At 41.1% G+C, this 23,928-nt stretch overlaps 1 protein-coding gene and 1 long non-coding RNA gene across 2 annotated transcripts in view; both read right to left on the reverse strand.

Moving 5' to 3' along the window:
* Positions 1 to 23,928, reverse strand: part of PHACTR2 (phosphatase and actin regulator 2) — a 284,620-nt gene that overhangs the window by 67,912 nt on the left and 192,780 nt on the right. Inside the window, exon 3 of the mRNA XM_021087139.2 lies at positions 2,966 to 3,046. Coding sequence (XP_020942798.1) covers positions 2,966 to 3,046 — 81 coding nt within the window. The remainder of the gene's footprint in view (positions 1 to 2,965; positions 3,047 to 23,928) is intronic.
* Positions 12,100 to 18,552, reverse strand: LOC146405970 (uncharacterized). The gene is made up of 2 exons (XR_014845215.1): positions 15,045 to 18,552; positions 12,100 to 14,101 (listed from the first exon to the last, which is right to left on the reverse strand). It is a non-coding gene; the product is annotated as an uncharacterized LOC146405970 (long non-coding RNA).

Below are 23,928 nucleotides of genomic sequence, written 5' to 3' on the forward strand. Positions count from 1 at the left end.
CTGCAGGTTTTGGTGAGATTCCGACAGAAGCATTGGTATGCAAAGGAAGAAGAAAACTCAAAAAAGAAGAGCTGTAAGCTTGAAGTAAACCAAGAGAAAGTGCACAGAAACAAGTGGTTAAATAAGGAACATCAGCGTAGGCGGCATTCCCTCTTTCTGGTAAACAGGTGTGTTGGGGATACAGTTAACAGTGGAAGAGAGATAAGGAGAAAATCGTGTAAGAACAGAAAGCGAGTGACTCATTAGAAGGTTAAAAAGGACGCCATGGGAGAAAAAGAAAGGAAGCAGATAAGCAGGTAAAAACATCTACACGCCTTCACGTAGATAAAGCTAAGGGATAAGATGGAAGGAAAGAATCCCTAGATAAGGACTGAACTTAGACTAGACCATGCGCTTCTCAGGAGAGAAGACTAATCACTGAACTTTTAAAGTGAGATCTTGGTGCAAAGAAGGTCATCTAAAAGGAAGAAAAAGAGCTGGGAGTGAGGGTTTGGGGTGGGGTGGGGTGGGGTGAGGTCAAACCCAGGGTAGCTGGTGGTGTTTTAAAAGTCTTTTTGGCTCACTGAATGAAAGGGCATAATTGACAAACTGTCAAGAGCTAAGCCAAGGTCACAGACATCAAGGCAAAGAATGACTCTTCCCTGGCAGAAGAGAGGAGGCTGTCACCACGCACAGCAGCTCCCAGTCTCTGGCTAGAGCCGAAAACAGACCCGAAATTCTCAAGATAATTGTTTTCGGAAAAATGACAGAAATGTATTCTGTCCAGCTCTTGGCTGAAAATGGGGAAGGACTCCATTTACTACAAAACCTCACCGGAAACTTCTAGGTGTTGAGGTAATTTCTATAGTTCTATAGAAGGACCATGCAAAAAGCAGAAAGTGAAACTCAGCAACTGATGAATTGCCAAACATTAAACCTACTACACTATGTTTTGGTTAAAGTTTTTTTTTTGTTTTTTTTTTTAATGTTTTAAAACTTTTAATGTTCATTCTGCAAACATTAAATAAAAAGACCAAATGGAGTCAGATTTCCAGAAAGTAAGTATATGAAATTATAAACCATCTTGCAAATAGTCTTCACAGATGAGGCACCATAAAAACGAAGCAATACTAAGCTTTTCTTTAAATTGACCACTGCCACTTGTTTTTAGAAAAAAGTAAATGCTTCTCTAGCTACAATTTTGGATACGATTTTGAATAAAAGAGAGGCTTTTAGTCTCTATCTTTAATACTCATTAACAGTTTCAATCATCATTTTTTCCATTTTTTTAAATCTTTCTTTAAAAAGTTTCCAAATAAAGTTTCCAGCCCTGAGCTTTCAGTGGACTTGTAGTTTCTCTGAATCCTCCAGAGAGATTAGAGGAGAGGCAGACTTTGATACTGCAAGCCCACCTTCAAGTACACAAACATCAAGGGTGTACTTTTTTCTTTTTCCTTTTTAGGGCCACACCCGTGGTATATGGAGGTTCCCAGGCTAGGGGTTGAATCAGAGCGGTAGCTGCTGACCCATGCCACAGCCACAGCAACGCCAGATCTGAGCTGCATCTGAGACCTATAGCACAGCTTGCAGCAATGCTGGATGTTTAAGTCACTGATCAAGGCCAGAGATCAAACCCGAGTGCTTGTGGATACTAGTAGGGTTCGTAACTCACTGAGCCACAATGGGAACTCCCAAGTATGTGCATTTTTTTATTGCTAAAAGTCCCAGGCATGAGATGAATAGCTTCAAGGTAATAGAAAACTAGGGAATAAAGTTCATTCATAAAATGGAGAAAAGTATAATAAGTCAGAAATTGAAGTTGAATACTTAAAATTACGAGGGCCCCCCAAAAATGGTACTATTTACTTCAGAATTCCTAATTTTTTTGAAGCAAGAGTAAACTAGCAAAGCATCTCCTCTGGAATTATTCAGATGCTGGAAAAAGTGTGTCATTTGGGTTTACAAATGGTGAATATGCCAAAAGATGTTAAGCTCTTTGCAAGGAACATATATTAGGAAAAGAGAAGTGCTATTATTTCAATTCCAAATTAACAGCCTTATATTTGTGCAACCATAAAAGTACAATAATAATATTTTACCCCAGTAAATGTTCCGGGGGTGGGGTGAGGGAAGGCATGAGATAAATGAACAGTGTGGCAACAAACATTTCCTTTAGCTTTAGGGTGATGGGAGCAATGAAAATTATTTGGTATTACTCAGAGAGAGAAAAACCAATCTTTGCAACATCTGTTGAGGGTCTATCTCAGTTTCTACCTAATCTGTGTCTTTTTGAGCAAGATTCCCCCTTAGGAAGAGAGAGGAAAAGGGAAGGAGATTAGAGGTAGAGGGAAAAATACTTAGAAATAATAATGGTTAGTGAAAAAGGCGCGAGACAGCTAGACTCAAAGAAATGTAAAGAGAACAATGCTGAGAAAGTTACTGAAGAGAATGCATAAAGCAGATTAATTTAACCTGCCCAGTCATGCCTTATTGACTATATATTTCAGGATATGATAGATTATAAAGGACAAGACATATGTTTATCACCTCTTTCCTTTCCCTTTTCTTTTACTGGCAGACTTAAGAAACCAAAAGGCAGGAGCTGCGTTAAAACTCTGCATTGATTCAAACAACTAAGTTTTCTTATATAGAAAGATCAAAGCTCAAGAACAAAGAAGAGAAGGAGTCATGTAAGCATTTGTGTCTTATCTCTATCTCCAGCCACAGAGTAGCTTTGTAAAGATTTAGGTTTAAGGTGACATACGGTGAAGGATTCACCAAAAAAGTCATTGAATTTCTTCTCTAGAATACCTCAGATTCTCTGCGGCCGACAAAGGCATTCTGAATTAAAGCAAGATTCTTGGAGTGCAATACTCACTGCTTTATCTCCCAAAGACCATGATCACCTTAAATTTGAAAAGAAAATGAGAGAAAGACCAAAGAATGAAGGATCACATTATTTCAAATGTATGATTAATTTCCTCACCTTGATCAGGCAATTCCTTAAGAACTCCCCTTCTTATCAGCTCCTCTCTACTTTGTCTTGTGGAAATCTTCCTTTCTAATACTTTCAAAAAGAACAAGCACAAGTAAGAATCAAGTCATTGCTTACAATAATTATGAACAATATTTCAAGTAGACTTGAGCGCATTCGTTCTGTTCACCTGTGGCCTCAAACCCCAGCTTTTCTAGTTGCCAAGCAAACCATGTGAGTAGAGTCAACATAAGCAGGACAGGGCAAGTGACCCTAGCCCACCATTTGCCTAGGCACTGAGCCTCGTCTTCCAAACAACGGCATTTGGACAGGAATCCGGACACAATACCTCATGTCCCCTACAGAGTACCTAGGCTCCTTCATACTTGCAAATAGTCCTTCCTTTAGTAATGATGCAATCTAAAATACAGGCTTCTATGCATGTGCAATATAGGTAGAGGATATGCATGCTGACATGAAAAACAAACTTGCAGAGTTCCCGTTGTGGTGCAGTGGTTAACGAATCCAACTAGGAACCATGAGGTGGCGGGTTCGATCCCTGGCCTTGCCCAGTGGGTTGAGGATCCGGCGTTGCCGTGAGCTGTGGTGTAGCTTACAGATGCGGCTCGGATCCCGTGTTGCTGTGGCTCTGGCGTAGGCCGGTGGCTTTGGCTCCGATTAGACCCCTAGCCTGGGAACCTCCATATGCCGTGGGAGCAGCCAAAAAAAAAAAAAAAAAAAAAAAGACAAAAATAAACAAACAAACCAAACAAACTTTCAGTAGATACTCGGGGAACTCATCTGAATCCCAGACAGAAGGGACTACTGTTCTAGTGTTTTCTTTCTCACACTGCTGATCACAAAAGTCCATCATAGCAGGTTTCTATAATTCTTTTCCTTGCCATACTCACAAGCTCTAGAGAGTTATGATGTATCCCCTGATAAATCCCCAGTCTTGGAAGGACGGAGTTAATTCATGTTTTCATAACATGGAAGGGGATGGGAATCTCAACACTGATTCTTTCTTCTTTGGAAAGAAATTGAAATTCCCAGGACAACTTCAGCATGGAGCTTAGGAGCTCGGGGTGGGATGTCCACAGTATTCACCTCATATGTGTATGTTATTAGTTCACAAACACTGTATGTCTATATAACCAGTAGCTCCATTCCCCACTTTCAGGGACCAAGAAGGTGTATAAAGTTAACATAAGGTCATACCATCTACTAGTCCTCTGAGCCAACATTCCTCAAAGTGCATTCTGCCAAACTTTATTCCCTTCAGCTGCCCTGATCAAAAAAGCACCTTGACAAAAAGGGCCAGAGAAGGGGTCCAGTGAGGGCTCTTTGGGAAAAAGGAAAAGTACGTAGCAGAGGGTGGGGAGACTAGATTCTGACCCTCCCTAAAATTCCAACTCCCAGCCTCGTGATCTACAGATCCTGGAGTCGCCCTGGACAATCTCAAGACCTGAGTGAAATTCCATTACCCCACACCACACTGTGACACATACAAACAGAGCTTGTGATAATATTAAAAACATGTCCGGGTGGGGGTGCTCCAGGTGGACTGAAGCAAGGACCATGGAGAGGGAGAGAGGGGCAGGCAGGGGAATGCCTTGGGCTGGGAGCTCTGTATTAAGCAATGACAAGAGCCCAGAACAGCAACACTTCATGTCGCTTGAAGAAATGGCCCCTTTTCCTCCCTTTCTGATACCTAGGAATTGTGCATCCTTGTTGTCAGAAGGTCAGAGTAAAGTTTGGTATTTACCACAGATTTCATATGACAATTCATGGATGGAATCTGTTTCCTCCTTCTCCGTGACCTGACTTCATTTATATTTTATTTAGAGCATATGCACTCTTCATTCTAAGTTTTGTCAAACTTTTTTTTGGCTAGAATGAGAATGTAAACAATGAATGAGTGAGTGAGTGAATGAAAGGTTCAAAGAACGATAAACAACATCACACTGGGTCACGCAGAGACACTGACAGAAAGCCCCTTCTTCCTTTAGATCACTCACCCACCCCGCTCTCCACCAACCCTTCCAGAAGAAGTAACGACAGCTCCCTGAAAAGTTGGTGATATTGGTGGACAAAGTTAACTGGAAGTGGGGGCCAGTGGGAGCTCTTTTACATAAAAAGAGTGCTGTTACTTTAACGCAGCTTCAAGTTGTTCAAGCTTTTGTCAAAGAGAAAAGAAGCCCCATCAGCTCAGGAAGCCAAACCACAACACCCACAACGACAGGGGGCGCTGCTGAGACTGTGCCGGTGGTTCACAAGGACTCTGACCACTGCAGTCTCCCCAGGATGCTACAGACCCATTCGTGCTTGGTTGGAGCTCCGAGGAGAGGCGGGCTTCTGAGACCTCTAGTAGCAGGGCCTCAGCCCCCACTCCTGGGGCTGGGCCCAGAGACCCCCCCACTGTGCTGCACTAAACTTGAGGATGCAGCCCCGGCTTGAGGATGCTCTGTATCCTGGGAAACTGAAGGCACTGCCCATTCAGAAAACAGTCACTGTGGCTGTCTGCCCCTGGCTCTCAGGAAACAGAGCTTCTAATCATTTGCTGCTCAGGTCAAGTGGCCTAAAACACAAAAGAGCTGTCAGAAGTCCTGGATTCGGGTCCCAGAACTTCCACAATCAGTTGTGTCAAGTTCAGAACTCTAAGTTCCAAGACCTCTGATCCATTATCTGTAAATTATGGGATGGAACTCCAATGACGGCTAAAGGACCGTTCATCCTGCTCAAATATTGTGTGATCCTGGGCATTAATCAAGGCCATTCTGTAATCTCTGCTTTGGATGCCTTTAAATTACCTTTCATTCTTAAAGCTGAAAAAAAGGAAAAATCATTGGAGAGCCTGGGACATAGCCCCTTGTTGTTTCTGCCTTTCCATTACGGATCCCAGAGGATAATTTAGTTTTAGTGTTAAGTTTTCTGTTGCTTTAATTCTAACTTAATTTCAGCTAAAAAAAAAAATCCCTCCTCTTTCTTCCACGTAAATACTGGCGCTCTGAAGCCGCAGCTTGGTTTGCTGCCAAGAATCAGACCCGACAGCTTTGTTCTTTTGCTCCACCTCCTAGGAAGGGGCCCTGATAGGAAAATGCCTTTGGCTATTTGTTTGGTCTTTGGCTGGGGGCATTTTAACACATAATGCAGATAACTGTGTCCCCGGCCAAAGAGAACAAACTACAGGCGACTAAGCATGGAAGGTATGCTGTTGGGGCACCAAGTTTCAACCACCGCTGCTCCCAGAACAAGTATCTCACTCTTCATCTTTTAAAATATGTGCCTCATGTTTACAGAGTGTCTGTCTGTTTGCAGAACACATTCACTGGACACTTTTTCACAGGCTCAGAAGTGTTTTGCATTGGAATGAATCCGCGAGGTCATTCTAGTCCAGCATGGCCCACAAAGCAAGGGTCCTTTCAGGAACATTCCTGAGATGCGCTCATCTGCCTGAAGACCTTCAGAGGCAGGAGGGGCCCTTTAGGGCAGAGCCCACTCCAGACCTCCCTCACCCTCACTTTCGGGAAGGTATTCCCCATCAGGAGTCAAAAATCACACTCCTTCTCTGTAACTTTGGCCCATTAACCAAGCCCACGCTCCACCCAGCTCTAGACTCCAGCAAGTCATCTGTGAGTGCAAACCAGCATGAGTGACTCTGGGTCCACTGAGAGCAAAGTGGGTTAGGGAAGCCTCCTGGAATCGGATCCCCAGTATCCCTCTCTGCTCTTTGACTCTGAAGCTTACACTAATCTGTGCAACAATGGCAGTAGTGTTGGGTGGGAGGAGTTCTCATTCACACCTGTAGTATAACTAAAATTTTTGCCAGGGAAGAGACTTAGTGGGACATGGATCACCGGATGGGTTTCTCCAAGAAAAGTATAGTTGCCAGTTGAGTAAATGGCTCAGGCATAGTTACGGACTTTCATCCTGATGGAAAAAGCACTTGTGATTTTTATACCAAGGTCAAGTAAAACCATGATTTCTTTTTTTATTGAAATACAGTTCACTTACATAATTACATTAGCTTCAGGTGGACAATATACTGAACATTTTTATAGATTACACTCCATTTAAAGTTACTACAAAATAATGGCTATACTTTCTTGTGCTGTACAATATATTCTTGTTGCTTATTTCTTTTATATATAGTAGTTTCTCTCTCTCTTTTTGCCTTTTTAGGGCCACACCTGTGGCATTTGGAAGTTCACTGGCTAGGGGTTGAATCGGAGCTGCAGCTGCCAGCCTACACCACAGCCACAGCAATGTGGGTTCCGAGCTGTGTCTGCAACCTACACCACAGCGCATGGCAACGGTGGATACTTAACCCCACTGAGCAAGGCCAGGGATCGAACCCGAGGCCACATGGATACTAGTTGGGTTCATTACAGCTGAGCCACGACGGGAACTCCAGTAGCTTCTATCTCTTAATCTTTATCCCCCTCTTGCCTCCCCTCCCTTCCCTCTCCCCACTGGTAACGACTAGTTTGTTCTCTCTTTCTGTGACTCTGTTTCTTTTTTGTTCTATTCATTCACTTGTTTTATTTTTTAGACTCCCCATATAAGTGATAACCTACAGTATTTGTCTTTGTCCGACTTATTTCATAAGCATAATATCCTCTAGGCCCATCTACATTGTTGCAAATGGCAGGATTTCATTCTTTTTATGGCTAAGTAGTATTCCATCGTAGATACATACACATCTTCTTTATCCATTCATCTGCTGATGGTCACTTAGGTTGCTTCTTTATTTTGTCCATTGTAAATAATGCTACTATGAACATTGGGGTGTGTGTTTTTCCAAATTAGTGCTTTGGTTTTTACTGGCTATATTCCCAGTAGAACTGTGATTATATAGTAGTTCTATTTTCAATTTTTTGAGGAATGTCCATACTGTTTTCCACAGTGGCTGCCCCAATTTACATTCCCACCAACAGTGTAGGAGGGCTCCCTATGCTCCATGTTCTTGCCAACATTTGTTATTTGTACAAAACTGTGATTTCCGTTTCATTCCTCAAAATGGGTGAATTATTGTTCTGACAATTCAGTCCTGATTGCAACAGCTCAGGTTCTTCCCTCTAAGAGGCAAAGGAAGCACTGTGTCCCATTTTCCAGATTTCATATCTATACTCTGGTTTTTCAAATATTTGAAAAGGATCAATGGCTGACCAATATTTGAAAAGGACCAAATATTTGAAAAGGACCAAAGGACCAAAAATTTCCAATGGCTGTCCACAGTCAAGAATATCTCAACTCCTTGGCATGGTCTCCATGCTTCCCCTAGCCCCACCAGGTCCTCTCCTAACCACTCCCCGCTGGCTCTCTCTGCTCCAGCCCCTGTAGCTTCACACCTGAGAAAAACCCCTGCCTGGTGGTCTCTGTCTACACTGGGATGCAACTTTTCAGACCCCCACATGGCTCATTCCATCACTTCCTTCGAACCTTGGCTCAAAAGTCACCTTATTAGAAGTCCTTTCCCTGCACACCTGATGGAGAATAGCTTGTTCCCCTTCTGATCTTTATCCTTCTTCTTAACCTGCAAAATATGTCATGACCTCTGACATGGGACCTACCACTTTGTGTAAGTGTAGTATCCATGACAACCAGAACTCAGTTCCATTTACTGCCGTATCCCCAACCGTGTTTTGCAGGTTGTTGGCACTCAGAAAAAAAAAGGGGGTGTGTGTGTCATCTGTTGAAAAGAGAATAAAGTAAAAGAGACTAATAATAAGAATGGTCTTGTTTTCTGACCCTTCCCCCACCTCTAATCTAGGAGAGAGCGAGCGAGGCCTGTGGCAAAACTCAAAGAACAAGAGTCTTCAGTCTTCTGCCCCCTCCGCTGCTTGGCTGGGCCAGCCAAGGGGAAAATCCTCAGCTCTCTGTCCTATGACTTATTTGAAAAAGTCTCTGCCTGTTCTGAAGAAGGGAGGTCACAGTGTGTAGAGGGCAGACACCAGCCAACTAGCAGGGTGTAGCACACGACTGGGCTCATCATAAATTGTAAGTGATTTATGAAGTCCTTCTGGGCACGGAGCCGGCATTCAGGAGAGGAGGCTGGGGCATTTGCCACCAGCTCCTTTCTATGGATGCATGGCCAAGATTTTATATTACTCTGGAAGGATCTGAGAGTAAATCTTGCAGTCAACAAGCCACTTGTGTTTTCTTTTGGCGAGGAAAGAGAGTCCTAATTCTCAATTCTAACACTGTTTAATGTCAGAACAAAATAGAAGAGTAAATAGAAGACCATTAAATAAGCGGACCATGTTATCTTCTTGGTTCTGAGTATTGAATGGCCTTACTGTGAAACTGACAGAAACAGAGGCTGGTCTGTCTTTCGTGGAAAGTGTTCTATGCGAGCCTGGCTTTGCTTTACCTCTCCTCAATGGTAGTTACAGAAAACAGAATGTCAAGATACAGTCTCCTTTCTAAAAGATCCTTCACTAAGGCTTAGCTAAGTCTTTCAAGAACTACAACCACCAAAATGCCACCCAACAGGACCTTTAAAAAAATACCTTCCAAAACATCTCAAGAATGTAAGGCAGAGAAATAAAGCCAACGTCTCCATCTCAAAACACTCAGGAGTCTGGCCATTTTCTTGTTTATCCATGCCACTCCCCTCCTCAAGAATCCTACAGCTCCAGAATAAGTCCAAGTCGGCAGAACTGGAGCCAAGCTTTATAACTGGTCCCCCCAAACCATTCTTCCATTCACTTTTTTTTTTCCAATTTCACTTTTGCACAAGCCCAGGGTTAAAATCAAACTTCACTTCTTGCCATTTCCCGAACACTTCCTCTGCTCCATTCCTTTGTTTCTTTCTCCTGGAATCAGGCTGTTTCCCTCTCCCACTCTAGGGAAGTCCTCCTAGAATTTCAAGTCCTTCAAATAGCGCCCCCTGCAGGGCGATCTCACTATCCCAGCTGGTGGAATCCATAATAACTCTCTATGCTCTTAGAGGACTTTTTGTTCTCTTCCTTTTACGGTAGCACCTGCGGCTTATGGAAGTGCCTGCGCCAGGCGTCGAATTGGAGCTGTAGCTCCCAGCCTACACCACAGCCACAGCCACATTGGACCCGAGCTGTATCTATGGCCTAAGCCGCAGCTTGTGGCAATGCTGGATCCTTAACCCACTGAGTGAGGGCAGGGATTGAACCCGCATCTCACAGAGACAATGTTGGGTCTTTAACCTGCTTTAACCCACAGCAAGAATTCCAATTGGAAAATGTTGTGATACACACACACACACACACACACACACACACACACATATACTTTTTCAGATTCTTTTCCCAAAGGTTATTACCAGATATTGAATATAGTTCCCTACGCTACAAAGTAGATCCTTGTTTTTTATCTGTTTCGTACACAGTAGTCTATATCTGCTAATCCCAAACTCCTAATCTGTCCCTCTCCCGCTTCCTTCCCCTTTGGTAACCGTACGTTTGTTTTCTAACTAGAACACTTTTCAATAACTTCTCTGTGCCTCAGCTTCCTCATCTACAAAACGAGATAATAGCTGCTACCTTCTCATTCTTCTAGAGATTAAATGAGTTAAGTAAATGTTAGACTAGCACCCAGGATCTAGAAAGCACTGAATAAATGTTAGCTCTTACTATTATTGCTGCTATAGCACTTACTACATTTTTCATTGCAACATGTGCACAGAGTCGCACATTCACGTCTCTAGTCTAAGACCAAGGAGGGGTGTCTTGTGCATCATTTCATTTCCATCATACCAAGAATGATACTTTGCACAGAGTAGATATTGTGCATTTCAGTCTTTTTTTTTTTTTTTTTTTTCAGGGAGTGTCCAAGTTGTAGCAACAAGATCCAGGCCCAAGAATTCTGGTGAACAACAGGAAAAGAAGGTGTCTTTTTCTTCTGGATCTGTTAAAACTAGCTGAATAGGAGCCATGGGATGCTGGTAATCAGTCACTTTGCCTCCATAAAAGGAGAGCCTAAGTCTCCCCAAAAAATCAGACAAACAGATAAAAACCCACCAGAAACCAACAGAGGAATACAGACTCAAAAGAAGGAGGCAGGTTCCTAATCTTAGCTTCTAAGGACCTGGATCCAACCATGCCTGAAGGCTGTCAGACCTGGACTTTCAGTTAGTGAACCAATAAGTTCCTTGTTTGCTTAGGACTATTATTATTCATCAGCAGTGAAAAGCTCTAATCAAAAAGATGTGAAAGAGGTGTTTTTTAATGCTGAATTTTCTTCCAGCAGAGGCCAAAGATTCTCTAGGTTTTCAAGGTAGAAAGATGAAAGAAAAACTACACAGACCCTCCTTTTCCCCTCTCATGAGCTTGAAACTTGACCAGGCCTTAAGAAAGAGGAAGATGAGTAGGTCTGTTCCTTCTCTTGGGAAATCAATGACACAACTTCCTCCAAAGACCTGAGAGTAATCATCCATTTATTTGGTGCTTAGATAGCATTTTTATATTTATTTTCTCATCGGTCCTCCCAATATTCCTGAAAGACAGGCTAATCAATTATTTCCATTTCCCTCAAATAGATAAGGATACCGAGACTGAAAGAGGCCAAACATACTTTCCAGTTGCCTACTCACAATGTGACTGAACCCAAATATATCTAACCAAAAGCCTACCACTTGCATCCTCTAATGTGAGCTGATAATGACAAAAATTTCAACCTCCTCAGGAGAGCCACAACAGTTTCCAATTTTCCTTCAAGATGTGAGACAGAAGAAACCTTTTTAAAGTTAATTTTCTTTTCTATTTTTTTCTTTTTGTCTTTTTAGGACCGCACCCACGGCATATGGAGATTCCCAGGCTAGGGGTCGAATGGAGCTGCAGCTGCCGGCCTACACCACAGCCACAGCAACACAGGATCCTTAACCCACTGAGCAAGGCCACACCCTCACGGGTTCTAGTCGGTTTCATTACCACTGAGCCACGATGGTAACTCCCTAAAGTTAATTTTAAATGGGCAATTTTTTAGATGGTGATACATTCTCAGAGCTTATAAAAGGATACAGTAGAAAAATCTCACTTCCTCCCTGCCCCCTTCTTCAAACCGAACCTCACTCTTACTCCACAAGAAAACAACCACTTTTATTAGCATCTTGTGTATGTATCCTCCCAGGCTTTCTTAGGCCAATTCAAACATTCATTTTAATTTTTCCCTTTTTCATTTTTCACAAACTGTTCAGCGTCATTCTTTTTCAGGGGCCAATGTACGTAATACATTGTATGTAATACTTTTAAAACTGCAGGTGACAGAGGGGACAGGAAAAGCTGAGGGGGGAGGGGAGAAGAGGTGATGGCCTTTGTCTTCTGCAAGCAGCAGCAACAGCTGATATCACTGCTTTTTTTGGGGGGGGGAGCTGGAAACTGCCATGGTAAATCCATCCAAGGGGACCCGTGGGTTTTATTCCCAAGGGACAAAGGTTCAGTACTAGAACAATGAGCAAGTCCCCGATCCCAGATGGGCCAGGAAGTACAAGTAATCTCAGGAGAGTAATTAGAGGCCAGGGTTTGTGAGCTACGTGAAACACTGCTTGTCCTTCCTTCTTCCAGGCTGACTCGTAAACTCATGAGAGACTCAAATGCACTAGACAGGTGCTCTGGGCTTCATCCCCTTTAATGAAGAGTTTGTGTGTTTCCATTTCCTGTTTCTTCACATTCGAAGAGAGTCAACCCCAAAAAGGGTGAGACCATGAAAGGCACATGTCTCTAGTCTAAGTCTAATGAGGGGTGTCTTGTGCATCATTTCATTTCTATCATGCCAAGAATGATACATCTGAAATAATGATAATCATCCTTAGAGTCATTCAACTCAAACTCCCCACTAACAGGGCAGAGAACTCACAGAAAAATGAATCTCAGCTCTGAGTGGTGAAGAGGTTTCTCAAATTAGAAGACCATAAACAGCACGCAGTAGAGAAGAGGTGTCTAGAGAGACTGCACTTCTAATTCTGATACCCTTCCCCATGATCTGCTATAGGACAGTTTTATCCATTTCAGGGACTCAATGACATTGATTAAAAAGGGACAGTATATCATTTCACCAACGATCAGGCAGCCAAATGACAAAAGAGAGTGAATATGAGAGAGACCTTAGTAATGCTAAACTATCCCGAATTAAGATACTCCCATTTGTTCAGATATCAAATTCTACTGCCCAGGATTAAAGGCATATGAAATTATTTATACTTTAGACCAGTTTTTTTTTTTTGAGAGGGTTACATATAATCTTTAAAAGCCTGCTTTTTTAAAAAAAAAATTAAAGGGTAACTGATGTAAAATCTTACGTTAGTTTCAAGTATTTAACACCCATTTGATTTAGTTAACCTATGAACAACACATACCGAAACATGACCGACTCAAACGAACAGGTATGACTAACCAGTCTTAGTAGGAAGAGTCAGCAGGTAGCCTCCCAAGTCTGCATTCATTACTTTCATATGCCTACCTAACCAGGACAGGTTTCCTAAGATGATTAAAAAGTTTGTGCTCTTGAGCATTTTAAACATTCCCTTCTTCTCCCTGCCTTCCTATGTAAAGAATGTACAGCATCTGTATAGGAAGTATTTCTCTGCAAAACTGGTCCAGGTCTAGACTAAACCAAGAAGGAGAAATAACACCTGATTCCTGCCTGACCTGCAGTGATGGGACCAACTAAATTTTCTATTTTCCAAGGCAAAACACCAAAAATGTTTGGTGTTTGGGGACAAGCACCTTTTCATCATAATTGGAACTACCGTGTTTGAAGTTTGACAGCAATGCTAACTCTCCCCTTTGACATAATGCTCCCTTCTCAGTACGCTCTCCTTCCATTCTGTTTCAAAATTTCTGATTATGAAGGTGTTATCAGGTAACTTCAATTCTTCCAGATTGAAAAAGCTAGAAAAGAGACAATGGAAGAATATAGTCTAGCCCTTTAAAAACCACATCTTGAGGAGTTCCCGTCATGGCTCAGTGGTTAGTGAATCCGACTAGGAACCAAGAGGTTGCGGGTTCCATCCCTGACCTCGCTCAGTGGGTTAAGGATCTGGCAATGCCACGAGCTGTGGTATAGGTTGCAACTGTGGAGTAGGTTGCAGACCCGGCTTGGATCCCCCGTTGCTGCTGTAGCTCTGGTGTAGGCTGGCAGTTACAGCTCCGATTAGACCCCTAGCCTGGGAACCTCCATATGCCACGGGTGCAGCCTTAGAAAAAGACAAAAAATTAAAAAAAAAATTAAAATAAAAAAATAATAAAAAATAAATAAAAACCACATCTTGAGTTCAAATACAGATCTTGCACCTTCCAGGAGATTAGTGGCAAGCTCCCAAACTTCTTTATGCCTTAATTTCTGCAGGTGAAAACAGAGGTAGTAAAACTTGACTTGGACATTAGAATGATTAAAACATCTTGTAAACTGTTTGACACACAGTAGGTACCCCATAAATATTAGGTATTTTCTTCCTCCACTTCCATATATATATATATATATCTTTTTGATGATATTCTATAGATATTTTTACCTGAATATGCTTATTGATCTAGAAGGCAGAACAGTGCAGGGGTTAATAATGAAGATTGAAGTCTGGCTTGTGAGGTTCAAATACAGGCTAAGTTACTCTCAAGCCCCAGAACCTAGGGCAAGGGCAAATTATCTAATTTTTCTGTGCCTCAGTTTATCCACTTTTGAAATGAGGATTGTATTAGCAACCTACCCGTAGAGTAACTGCTGGGATATGAAACATTTAAAACAGCATCCCGGCCTTCAGTAAAAACTCAGCAAGGGTTAGTTATCATTAATATCCATATATCATGTTCTTACTTTAAGTTTAATCCCAAAAAAACTTCAAATGAGTAACTGAAATAAAAGTTATTTTACCTTTTTTTTTTAGGGCCTCACCCAAGGCAAATGGAGGTTCCAAGGCTAGGGTTCGAATTGAAGCTGTAGCTGCTAGCCTATGCCATAGCCACAGCCACACCAGATCCGAGCTGCATCTGTGACCTACACCACAACTCACGTCAACGCCAAATCCCTAACCGTGGGTTTCACTGAGTGAGACCAGGGATTGAAACTGCATCCTCATGGATACTAATCAGATTTGTTTCCCCTGAGCCATGACGGGAACTCCAAAGTTATTTTGCTTTTATTAAAAAAAACAAAAAAACAAAAAACTACTTCATATACTACACATGTAGCAAATTATACAAATTATTCAATGGGAACATTTTTCAAACCTCATGGGGTAGTAACTAAATTTACCTTTTTAGCACTGAATGTAAAAACAACAAGGAAGGACTACATAATGCCAGCAATATGTTAACATCAGATTTAAATAGGTGATTAAATTCTAGTTTGTGGCCCTAACATTTTACACTTCATTCACCCAAGGCTTTCTTTTTACTTTTAGCCATGCCTGTGGCAAGTGGAAGTTCCTGGGCTGAGAATCAAACATGTGCCACAGTAGTGACAGTGCTGGATCCTTCACCTGTTGTGCCACAAGGGAACTCTACCTATGATTTTCTTTAAAGACAAATTACAGGGGCTGAGGGGGAGAGGAAATAGGGAATTGTTTAATGAGCAGAGTTTAAGTTTTGCAAGAAGAAAAATGTTCTGGAGATCCGTTGCACAACAATGTAAATATACTTGACACTACTGAACTGTGCACTTAGAAATGGTTCAGATGGTAAATTTTATGTTATGTGCTTTCTACCACAATTTAAAAAGACAAATTAAATTGTAAGATATTTTTGGACTACATTAAGGCTGAGAGCTACATGTCTAGGATGAAAAATAGATCAGAAAGCATTTTCAAAAAATTTTAACTACACTGGTGTATAATGGGTTCACTAACAGTTTTCCAGTATCCAGGCTTCTCTCCAACCATGCTTTTCATTCTCATAGTTCTCACATAGTCTCTCATGCCCTATTTTACAATACGTGGTGAGTAAATGCTTATACTTTAGAATAAAAAACAATTTTAAGAGTATCCATGTTAAAACTTAGAGAGTCTGTATTTGGGAGAGCAATTGAAGAAAACTCAGGACAAAAAAAAAAAAAATGTTATAAGCCTAGATCAGCAAACTCCTTTCAACTAACAAAGAGAAATACAAATTAAAACTATAATTTATATTCCAAGTGGGAGACAAATCAGGAAAATACCTAAGCCAAAAAACAGTTACTTTCCAGGACTTAGTTGTTAGTGATAAAGACCGGATTCGTATCATAGGACGAAAAGAAAAAAACAAAAACAAAACCACAAAGGGAAATAATATGAAAAGGAAATAAAATAATGGACTTTCCTGACATGAATTCTCTGACCCCGGCCAGAAGGAGTTCTGTGGTACCTTTAAAAGTGCTTAAAAGTGGCACCACTCCAAAGGAAAATGAAATTAGGAAATTATCCACCCAAGTAAGGCATATAAACAATCAGATCCTCTTTTAAAACAATACAAAGTCACTATGTCTCATCCCAGTGGAAGAGCTTTTTATTAAAGAATTGACAGCAGCACTGCTCCTTTGCACCACATTCCCCTTAGGAAATAAACGTGGCAAGGAAAAAAGAAACACAAGTTAACAATTTAACATTTCACTCTAGTGGATATGATTCTTTTGGAAGTATCTTTTCTACTTAGACACCAGCAAAATCTGATTATTCGGTATAATAGCTAATAGTTCCCAGGGCTCATTTGAGAATGTTTTTATAGAACACTCAGTGAAAGTGCCTTGCTTTATCTGAGTTCATTTGCTCTAGAAGAATCTAAATGCCCCTGGGAAAGGCTAGAGGCCTGAGATCCTAGTCAGCTCAACAAATTTAAACTTCAAGCTCGGCTTGGATTCAACAAACAGTATCACATTTTCTAGAAGGTACAGGAAACAAAGGAATCTCATCTCCCTTTAGAAATAAGATTTTAAGGTTGACATTTATCTACAGATGGTGGGATATGATGGTTTGGCCATTCATTGTGCAGATGGCTATTGTAAACCCGTGATGGAAGGTTTTTCATATTTACAAACCAACTAATTTGAATTATGACTAATATCCAAAAAGTTAGCACTCATATTCCTCTTTCCCACAAGTGGGTTTTATCCCTAAAACCGACCTATAATGAATAATAAATGCTCCATTAAGGAAATAGGTGGGGCCATAATGATTCTTCCCATCCACCTATGAGTAAAAAGACAGAACCAAGAAAAAAAATCACTCTACTAAGAGAAAAATATGGAGAGGGATACTTAGTCTCCTTCATATTTAATACACAGAGGAAATTTGTTTTAATACGATCATATGTCTTTTAGAAAACAAAAGAATTTCTAAAAAGTATTATGGAAAAAAGTATTATATATTATCTCTTATTCACAGAATTTCTAACACTCATTCGGGTCTGATTAGCTTCAGTTATAAAATACCTAAGTATACAAATGGTTGAACTAAAACACAACCCTCACCACCTCCATCCCGTGTCAACGATGCCCCAACAGTGACCTTTAAAAGCCCGCTACTACACAGAGCAGACACTAACTGTTACTTAAGTTCATTATCCATTCATGAGGGAAGGGGCCCCCCACACTGTCCATTAAATTTGGTGAAATATTCATTTTGTCTATTTTGGCTTTGCAAGACTGCTTAAGGCTCTTAAATGAGCCTAAATGAAGGAAGAATTGAAAATAGGTAGAGTCTTTTTGCCTCCCCACAATTCTGACTCTCCAAATCACAGACATTTACATGCCCATGTCACATATTGGGATGGGATAAGACCCACCAAGAGCTTTTCATTCATTAATTCATTCAACAAACACTGACTGAATGTTTAACATAAACCAGCACTATTCTAGCTGCTTGGGATTTTATCAGAAGAGAAAACCAAAACCCCCATCCTCACGGAATTTATAATCTAGTCGGAAGTGGAACCAGATAATAAACAATAGAAATAATTTATAAATGTTAGAAGGTACAATGTGCTATGGAAAACAAAACAAAACAAAAGTAAGGCAGAAAAAGAGAAATCGAGAGAACCAGGGGACCTATTTTACACCCACCGGGATGGCAATAGTAAGAGACAGGTAATAAGAAATATTGCCTAGAGCACGGAGAAATTGGAACCCTCACACACTGCTGGCGGGAATGTAAAATGATGCAGCTGCTTTGGGGAAAAGTCTTGGCAGTTCCTCAAAATGTTAAACACTGAATTATCATATGACTCAGCAAGTCCATTTCTAGGTATAAAATTAAGAGAAGTGAAAACATGCATCCACAGGAAAACTCATACATGAACGTTCATAGCAGCATTATCATAACAGCCAATGGAAAAAACAACTGAAATGCCCATCAACTGATAGATAGCTAAAGTGTGGTTTATTCCTACAATGGAGAGTATTCAACAATACAAATAAATTAAGTACTGATAACATGCCACAACATGGACAAACCTTGAAAATATGCTAAGTGAAAGGAGGTGATCACAAAGACCAGATATTTATTACATGATTCCATTTATATGAAAAGTCAAGAGTGGGCAAACCTATAGGGAGAGAAAATAGAGCTTGGGGGTTTGGGGGAAAATGCAGAGTGACTTTTTTTTTTTTTTTTTTAATGCTTTTTAGGGCCACACCTGCATTATATGGAAGTTCCCAGGCTAAGGGTCAAATTGGAGCTATAGCTGCCAGCCTACACCACAGCCACAGCAATGTGGGATCCGAATTGTGTCTGTGACCTACACCACAGCTCACAGCAACGCCGGATCCATATCCCACTGAGCGAGGCCAGGGATCGAACCTCATTCCTCATGGATCCTGGTCAGGTTTGTTATCGCTGAACCACAAACTCAGGAACTCTTGGAGAGTGACTCCTAACGGAATGGGTTTCTTCTTAGGATGATGAAAGTGCTTGAAGCTGATTGTGCGATGGTTGCAAGCTTGTGATTATTGTTAAAAACCACTGAATTACACACATTAAATGGGTGAAGTTCATGGTATATGAGTAATATTTTAACCAAGCTGTTTAAAAGAAAAAAAAGAGTGCTAGGGGACAGGGGAGAGTCAATATAGGATGATCAAGGTAGACCTCCTTGTTAGGTTAGAATGTGAATATGGATTTCAGTGAAGGTAGCTGTTAACCAGAAAGAAAGGTGGAGGGAGAGCCTTCCTTTGTTTTTCCATTTCAAAGCACCGGAGGTTCTATCAAAACTCACCACAGAGAAAAGAGATGACCTGAATGTTCCTGTAACTGTTAAAGAAATTAAATTTGCATCTTAAAATCTTTTTTACAAAGAAATCCTCAGGTCCAGACTGTTTCACTGGTGAAGTCTATCACAATTTAAAGAAGAAAAAATACCAATTTACACAATCTTTTCCAGGAATAGAGGGGAGGAAAGAGTAGCTAACTCATTTTACGGGGTCAGCATCACCCTGATACCAAAACAAGTTCAAGATGGCGCAAGAAAAGAAAACTACAGACCAATATCACGAATCTTCAACAAAATGTTATTAAACAAAATCCAGCAAGAAAACAATGATATACCACAACTCAGGGTTTATCCCAGAAATGCCTAACTGGTTCAGTATTCAAAAATCTATCAATGTAATTAAGCATGAGAAGAGAAACCACATGATCATATAAGCTGATGCAGAAAAAAAATTGAGAAATTCCATATCTATTCATAATATCATAGGAAATCAAGCATAAAAGGGAACTTCAACCTGATAAAGGACATCTACAAAAAAACCTTCATCTAACATCATATTTAACGAATGCTTCCTTGTAAGAATGGGAACAAGGCAAGGATGTCCCCTTTTACCACTCCTATTTACTATTGTACTGGGAGTCCTCGCCAATGCAAAAGGGCAAGATATGAAATACAACGCACACAGACTGGAAAGGAAGAAATAAAACCATTCCTATTCACAGAAGACAAATAAACTACATAGAAAAACATAAGAAATCTTAGAACTACAAGCATGAATAAGTTTACCAAGGTAGCATGATACAATTATAATTCTATAAACTAGCAAAGAACCTAATACTGTTTTCTAAAAGGTCAAAACACAAATGAAAGAAACAGAAGAGCTAATTAAATGGAGACATACCAATTCATAAAGTAGAAGATTCTAATAGTAGACATAGTAGAAACCTATTTCAACATAGTAGAAATATCTGTTCTACCCAAACTACAATGTAGGTTTCATGTAATTCCAATAGAAATCTCAGTAGAAAAATCCTGAGAATTTAAATAAACTGGTTGTAACATTTATCTGAAAAAGTAAAGAGACTAGCTTAGTTAAAACAATTGTGAAAACGAAGAATAAAGTTGGAGAAATCACAGTACCTAACTTTTAGATTTATAAAGCTCAGTAACCAAGACAGTGAGATATTGGTGAAAAAGCAGATATACAGATTGAGAGCATAGAATAGTGAGTCCAGAAACAGATCTGTACAAAGGCGGTCTTAATTTTTTGATGAAGACTATGTGGCCAATTAATTTTTAACAGAGCTGTAAAGGCAATTCAGTGGAGAAAGAACACTCTTTTCAACAAACGCTTTTGTAAGTGTTTACATATGACACCAAAAACGTGGTCCTAAAACAAAGACGTGATGAAGTGTACTTCACTAACGGGAAGACTTTTGCTCTATAAATGACACCATTATAGAAGGAAAGACAAGCTTCAGGCTGGTAGAAAATATCTTTAATAATGCATCCAACAAAAGCACTGTATGTACCTAGACCATATAAAGTACTCTCAAAATTCACCATTAAGGAAACAAACTCAATACAAATTGGCCAGAAGACTTGCACACACCTTTATCAAAGAAGAGTACATGGAATAAAAATATGCTTATTGATCTTTTTAATGATGCAAAGGCAATTTCATGTGGAAAGGATGGTCTTTTCAAAAAATGGTATTGAGGAGTTCCTATCGTGGCTCAGTGGTTAATGAATCCGACTAGGAACCATGAGGTTGCAGGTTTGATCCCTGGCCTTGCTCAGTGGGCTAAGGATCCAGCATTGCCATGAGCTGTGGTGTAGGTCACAGATGTGGCTCTGATCCTGCATTGCTGTGGCTCTGGTGTAGGCCAGCGGCTACAGCTCCTATCGACCCCTAGCCTGGGAACCTCCATATGCCATAGGAGCACCCCTAGAAAAAGCAAAAAGACCAAAAAAAAAAAAGGTATTGAAAAATTGGATATTTATATGCAAAAAATAAACCTTGACTTAAACCTCACACCTTACATAAAAAAAAAACCCACAAAACTGATCATAGATCTAAATTTAAAACATTAAATGATAAAACTTTTATAAGAAATCATAGGAGAAACTTTTTGAGACCTGTGGTTAGGCAAAGAGACCAACTGTAGACTGGGGAAAAAATATCTGCAAATTATGTATGTGACAAAGAGCTTGTATCCAGACTGTATAAAGAACCATCAAAATGCAACAGTGAGACAACAAAGAACCCAGTAACAAAAGAGGCAAAATACTTAAACAGAAACTTTACCAAAGAAGATATGTGGATGACAGATAAGTCCATGAAAAAGAAGTTGAACATCATTAGCCATTAGGGAAATGCAAATTAAAACCATGGGGGGAAAAAAAATCTACTGCCTACCTACTAGAATGGCTAAAACAAAAAATAATGACAGCACATCCATGTTCACAGTAGCATCATTCACGACAGCCACGAGGTGGGAGCGACCCAAACAGCCACTGACAGGTGAATGGATAAACAAAATGTGGTACATGCATGAGTGAAACACTATGCAGTCTTAAAAAAAGGGGGGGAAGTGGTGTCACCTGCTTCAACATGAATGAATCTTGAGGTCATTACCTTAAATGAAATAAACCAGTCATAACAGGACAACTACTGTATGGTTCCACTTAGATGAAGTATCTAATGCAGTCAAATGCATAGATACAGAAAGTAGAAGAGGGGTTATCAGGGATTGAGGAGGGGGGCAAAGGGGAGTTGCTTAACAGGTCAGAGTTTCAGTTCTCTAAGATGAAAAAGTTCTGGAGATTTGCTTAATGTAAATATACTTTACCACTGATTAGCACATTTAAAAAAAGTGGTTAAGATTATAAACTTTATGGTATGTTTTTGCCACAGTTATAAAACTATTAAGAGTCTCCATTGTGGCTTCGTGGGTTAATAAGAACCCAATTAGTATCCATGAGGATGCGGGTTTGATCCCTGGCCTTATTCAGTGGGTTTAGGATCTGGTGTTGCCACAAGCTGTGGTGTAGGTTGCAAATGCGACTCAGATCCATCATTGCTGTGGTGTAGGCCGGCAGCTGCAGCTCTGATTGGACCCCTACCTAGCCTGGGAACCTCCATATGCCACAGGAGCGGCCCAAGAAATGGCAAGAAGATTAAAAAAAAAAAAAAAAAAAATCTCCAGAACCCACCGTCACAGTCATCAGGAAGAGTACGAATACCTTCCTGTGGACCACAGGCTTCCTGGCCCAAGAACACAGTCAAAAAGGGAGGTAAAGCAGGAGAAAGTTTTGGAAGAATCAAAAATCCAGTTGTGTTTTCCAAAAGGGCTGTGGTTGGACATGGCAAGCCCAAACCAGCGCTCAGTGAAAAGCCTCATTCCGAAGGGCCCGGTTTGCTGGGGGGAGTTTACAGGAAATGTTTCCAAGAGGGGCTGCCAGAAACTGACGACAGGTAACCTTGAGACCCTGGGGTCTGGCCTGTGCCCAAACCGTTCCAGTGATCCCTCAACTGTGACCTTTGCATTTCTTTCCTGGAGGGGAGCCACCCACGGGCGAGCTAGCTATAAATATAAAGCAGTTTTCACACAAGGGAAAGAAGGGGAGTTGGGGAACGTCTCCCTTTGTTCGGGAAAAGGTGAACGGTACCTAGAAGGAATGGAGAGATGATAGTTAAGGAAGTTACGAAGAGAAATGTCTTGAGGAAGAAAACAGGAATGAAACCAAGCGTTGGGAGGTTGACAAGAGGAAAAAATTCACACAAAGGAGCAGAGAAAGCTGCTGAGCTGTGTCCAGCAGCTGGGGCCGGACAGCAGGTCGGAGACAAATGAGAAGAACAGGACACAAGAGACAACACCAGAGCAAAGAGCAAAGAGCAAAGGACAGGGCTCAGGAGCCAGGAACTTTCCCTTTTTGTTAACTCTTGTGTCCCCAGGGCACAGAACAGATTTTGGCTCATGGGAGGAGATCAGTGGTAGCAGCTTATGAATGAACAGGAAGGGATTCCTGAGTCCACCAGTGGTCCCCAAGGAGCTCTCGCTGACGCACGGGGCCGTGTGGCCCATGGGAAGAAAGGTTGTCTTTTATAATGTTTCTTAGGACATGGAGGAAGACATGCCGAGACTTCGTGAACCTTCCTCTGCTGAGTTTTAAAAACAGGAATCACTGCCATTCCCGCTGTGGTGTAATGGGATTGGCGACGCCTCTGGAGTGCTGGGATGTAGGTTCAATCCTCAGCCCCGGCAGAGTGGGTGAAGGATCTGGCATTGCTGCAGCTGTGGCATAGGTTGCAACTGCGGCTTGGATCTGATCCTGGCCCGGGAACTGCATATGTCACGGGGCGGCTCAGAAAGAAAAAAATTAAAAAAAAAAAATTGTCTTCCTTAGAAACAACCACAAGGCCCAGCTAGTCAGAAGTCCTGAGGAGGAAACAGAACATGTGGGAGGTGGGGGGTGGTTTTCTTCTCTTCTGCCTGAAGATCATGATATGCAAAGAGTGGACAAAGACAGAGCCCTTTGAACTGATGTGTCAGAGACGAGGGCTGATTTTCTGCATTGGAATGTAAGTACAACGATGCCAGGCATGGCAAGACACAGGGTCCCTTCCATGAAAAGAGAATTGCTATGCTGGGTGGAGACTAACTGAATTGGACTAATGAAGTCTAATTGGCCTTGAAATTGAATGAGGGAGGAAGAGGAAAAAACCCAGATGACAGTATAAAATCAGATATCATGGAGGACAGCAGCCAAGACAGAAAAAAACAGCAGTGGAGAATTTTAGGGATCTTTACCCCCAAGAAATGT

This window comes from Sus scrofa, chromosome 1 (assembly GCF_054392235.1).
Source record: "Sus scrofa isolate SSC_HxYL_T2T_F1_AM1 chromosome 1, Sscrofa_HxYL_maternal_Yorkshire_Landrace_v2.0, whole genome shotgun sequence".
Taxonomy (NCBI): Eukaryota; Metazoa; Chordata; class Mammalia; order Artiodactyla; family Suidae; genus Sus; species Sus scrofa.